We start from the raw sequence: 5,000 nt of genomic DNA on the forward strand, positions 1-5,000 counted from the left end.
TCTTCTTCTACATTAGACATAGAAGATGAGCAGTGTTATTGAGTTAAATTTGTGGTTTTGTAATTGTTCTTATTTTTCGTGTGTAAATAAAGACATATTTATTCTAGTGTTTGCTTTAATATTATAGTGCACCGATTACTCGCATGCACAATCAAACATAACACAAACAGACATACACTCTCTCACACACGTACATACACACACACACACACGCACTCACACATATACATACACACGCACACACACGGAAACACTCACACACATAACATTTGCTATATTGAATCCCAGAGAGCTTATTAATTGTATGAATATGCTTATTATTTGTATGAATATGATATATCCATGTCCAACACAAGGTCGCACAATATTTATTTGTCTGTGTGTACGTACTTTTAATTTTTTAAGTATGTAGTGAATTCCATACTGTATATCAAAGTTACTGTTATATTTGAATGCGTTTCCTGCATATTGTACAATACTATAACATTAAACTTACTCTATAAGACTGCGTCTTCCTAAACCATAATAAATGTTTAAGTAAAATCCTGTATCAAGTTCCCATATAAAGCTACAGTATTATTAACCGCAGCTTATCAATAAGATGCCAGGTACACTATACTACAAACTACAGGAAATTCTGAAATGTGGAAAAAAATAAATATGAAAACTTACGGTATTTAGGACGATACACTATGAAAAAATAATATTCAAAACAGAGGCTAGAGGTGACTCAAGCATCTAAAATCTTTTCCACATCTCAGAAATCGGAACAATGTATCTGTTGACTCGCCATTGACCTCCACTCGATCGATATCTGAAGATGACCTCTTCTCTCTCACGCCGTTGTGATTTCTAAGCCTAGTCCTTTAGAATTCCTCGTGTAACTTCCCTTCTCCTCCTTCCTTTATTGCTTCTTCTCCTCGGATTTCTGTTTCTTCCATTGCTTCCGTTCTCTCTCTTCGTTGCTGTATCCATTGCTCCTCGTCGTGTTTCTTTTTCTCTTTCTCTCTTCTTCTTCTTCTTGTTTTTTTTTCTTCGTCGGGCATTGTTCTTATCTTTCTCGACATCTCCTCGTGAGTGCTTGGAATTCACACGCGTGGATGAGATTTCAGAAATTCCAGTGGGCTCTTCAGCCACAAGGAACTATACAGTCGCGCGGAGAAGCATCGGGTCAAGTATTATTATAAAACTGATAAGTATGCGCGTCCGAGACCTAAGACTTTAGCAATAGCAATGCGTAAAGATGTAAAGATAAATAGGTAAGGAGATATAGACACAGGTAGAACGACGGGCTGGCAGGCTGATAGATAAACAAAGAAAGGGAGTATAATTAGAGATGCCTATCCGTGCTACTACAAAGGGCGGGCATTGTCTCTGTCGTCGAGAGGCGGATGTAGGTGTCAGACCCAGAGGCCTGGCGGACGTGCGCCTCGAGAGACTCAGGGGTCCCAGTGCGTCCGCGACTGCCATGGAAGACAACAGTCCCGGCGGCTACTTTGGGGACGCGAACCAGCGTGCGGATTACAGTTGAACACTTTTTCGGTGGTTCTCCTTGAGGGTATCGTGACAGAGCGTGCAATTTCAAGTGCCGCCAGTCAAGGAGAGGCTTCGTGGCGGCCACAAGGATGAGGAGGTTCAGTCGTCTTCCGGCGAAGGAACGAGCTGCGTGAGTGCATATGACTACTTCGACGACGGTGCACCTCTGGCGTGTGGGCCGACACAGTGACGATCATGTTCCCGCACGGCTCCGCGACTCTCGCCGACTTGCCCGTGATTCCGATCGACCTGGAAAGCTTCGCGTCGCGTACGTACCCAACGCCTTTCGTGCACGTCATCCGCTGGACCAAGATCTGGGGCTGCATGCCCGTGACGTACAACTACGCGACCCGCCGCTTTAAGCTGAGTCCTTTCCTGACCTTCTGGATCATCTGCTCCATCGGGTTCAACATCCCCTGCTTCTACGACTGCATGCTGGCCTACATCGCCGGCGGGGAAGGCCTCACGCTCTACGTCATGATCCTCATCGTCTTCGTCATGAGCATTTCGGCCGTGTCCGTGCACGTCCTCTCCATCGTCATGTACGAGGAGTGGGCCAACTTCCTCAACGGCTGGATGCTGTTCGAGCGCAAGTTTCCAACGCTGACGGATGGCGTCCACTCCTTCAGCCTCTCCATCCCGCTCTTCAACAGCATCCTCATCTGCGTCGCCTTCTTCGTGGTGAACATCCTCAACGAACTGAGGTTCAACCTGATCAACGAGGACGGCGTGGGACGTATGCTGTCCCTCGTCTACGTCTACGTCATCTACAGCTACACCCTCTCCATGCCCGTCCTGTGGGTGGTCATGGCGTCCAAGGTATTCACCCTCTGCTTCGGCCACATCCGCCACGAGCTCGAGTCGATCCTCGAGTGCGAGAAGTTCGGCGAGAGGTGCGTGCGCTCGCCCATCCAGAAGTGCATCGCCAGCGGGGACATCAACCGCCTGCAGGAGGCCGTCCTGGACCTCCGACGAATCATCCAGAACTTCAAAGTGATCATGGGGCCCTTCATGCTGGTGATGGTCCCCCACCACATCATCTCCCTCATCTGCTTCCTCTACTGGACGCTCGTGTCCGTCCTCGATTACGGTGACTGGTACTTTCCGGTCAGCTTCGGCCTGCTTTCCCTCCAGGCCATCGCGCCCATCTTCTGCGGCGCGATCTACAGCGAGGACATCCACACGCAGGTACGGGATGGGTGTGAATTCCCTTGGTATTGTTGTGGTAGTGCTTACACTTGTTTTTATTGCAGTTGTGTTTACTGTTGATATTATTGATAACATCACCCTGATCATAATCATTATAATCCTTAATATAGATAACATTATTATTTCATTATCATTACTTATCTTGATTACCCACTCTTCTTCCTCTTATGATTATCATGATCAATGTTATTAATATTATTATCATTATTATCATAATTATCATCATCATCGTCATTATGATTATCATGATATAGTAATTATTATTATCATTACCATCATGTTTTATCATTAGTATGGTTGTTACTATCATTATCATTGTTATCATTGGTTTTGTTATTGTTATTTTCTATATCATATTATTGTTGTTGTTAACCTTATCATTGTTATCAATATCATTATCAGTGTCATCCTCAATACTATCATTATATTTTCGTTATTATCATTATCATTATAATCATTATCATTATCGTTACTATCACAATTGTTATTAGATATATGATTATTATTGATATTACCTTTATTAGTATTAGTATGTTTTATTATTATTATTATCTTAATCATTATCATTATTATCATCATTAGTATTATCATCCCTGTTATTAATACCATTATCTGTATCACTACCATTATATTATCATCACTAATGCTATCACTTTTTTCACCATTATTGTTATCATGATCATTATTATTAGCATTACAATGATTATCATTATTGTTATTATCATCATTATGACTGTCATTACTGTTCTTATTCATTATCATTATTATTATTATCATTATTATTATCATTATCATCCTTATCATCAGTATCAATATTAATATCATTATAATTTTCATCATTGTTATCATTATAATCATCGTTATCAGCATTATCATATTTATTATTACTATTAACATCATTATTATGATTATTATTACTATCATTACCGTCTTTATTATTATCATATTTTTTATAAATATTACTATTATCAGTATTTTTCATCAGTGCTACCGTTATGATTATAAAGATGATAATAACTACTAATATCATTATTATCATCATCATCGACAATACCATTGTTAATGTCATTATTATAATCATTATCATTATTGTTATCATGATCATTATAATCCTTATTATTAGTAGTATCATTATCAATATTTTTGTTAATATCAGTATCATCATTGTTATTATTATCATTATTATCACTACTATCATTACTATTATTATTGATATCATTATCATTATTATTATCAATATCATCATTAACATTATCACCATCATCCTTATCATCATCATTACTACCATTACTATTATCACCAACATTATCATTACTGCCATAATTACCATTATCATTATCATCATTATTATTGCTATTATCATTATTCTTATTCTTATGATTGTCATCATTAGCATTATTGCAATTATCATCACTTGCATTATCATTCCTATGATCATTATTATTGTTTTCATTATCATTATTATCATTATCAATATTCATATCACCATTTTCATTATTCACATAAAGATCATTATCATCGTTATCATTATCATTATTGATATTACCATTATCATTATCATCATAATGATTACCATTACTATGATCATTATTATTGTTTTCATTATCATTATCATCATTATCTATATTCATATCACCATTATCATTATTCACATAAAGATCATTATCATTATTGATATTATCATTATCATTATCATCATCATTATTACCATTACTATGATTAACAATATCGCAATATTGTTAATATTATTCTTATTATTTCTACAACTAAACTACTAGTACTATTGCTACTACTACAATATCATAATTATCGTTGTCGTTATAATTATCAATACAATCATCATCAAAATAATTATTAACACTAATATCATCATGGTCATCATTATCACCATTATAGTTATTATCCTCATTATTGTTATTATTACTACTATTATCAGTTATATAACTTAATATAACATACACATATGCATCTGTGTATGTATCCGGGTAATATCCATCTATCTACTTATCTATCGCTCTATCTCTCTGTCTCTCTTTCTCTTTCTCTCTCTTTCCCTCTCTTTCTCTCTCTCTCTCTCTTTCTCTCTCTCTCTCTCTCACTCTCTCTCTATATATATATATTATATATTATATATATATTATATATATATATATACATATATATATATATATATATATATATATATATATATATATATAAATATATATATATATATATATACATATATATATATATATATATATATATATATATAT

At 36.3% G+C, this 5,000-nt stretch overlaps 1 protein-coding gene across 1 annotated transcript in view; it reads left to right on the plus strand.

Annotated features, from left to right (window-relative positions):
* The first annotated feature begins 1,356 nt into the window (after positions 1 to 1,356).
* LOC147469031 (uncharacterized) overlaps positions 1,357 to 5,000 on the plus strand; it is a 7,683-nt gene continuing 4,039 nt past the window's right edge. Inside the window, exon 1 of the mRNA XM_086551107.1 lies at positions 1,357 to 2,724. Coding sequence (XP_086407233.1) covers positions 1,732 to 2,724 — 993 coding nt within the window. The 5' untranslated portion in view covers positions 1,357 to 1,731. The remainder of the gene's footprint in view (positions 2,725 to 5,000) is intronic.

Source organism: Penaeus japonicus, unplaced genomic scaffold (genome assembly GCF_977035675.1).
Source record: "Penaeus japonicus unplaced genomic scaffold, GWHDUDI00000001_assembly GWHDUDI00000024, whole genome shotgun sequence".
NCBI classification, from domain to species: domain Eukaryota; kingdom Metazoa; phylum Arthropoda; class Malacostraca; order Decapoda; family Penaeidae; genus Penaeus; species Penaeus japonicus.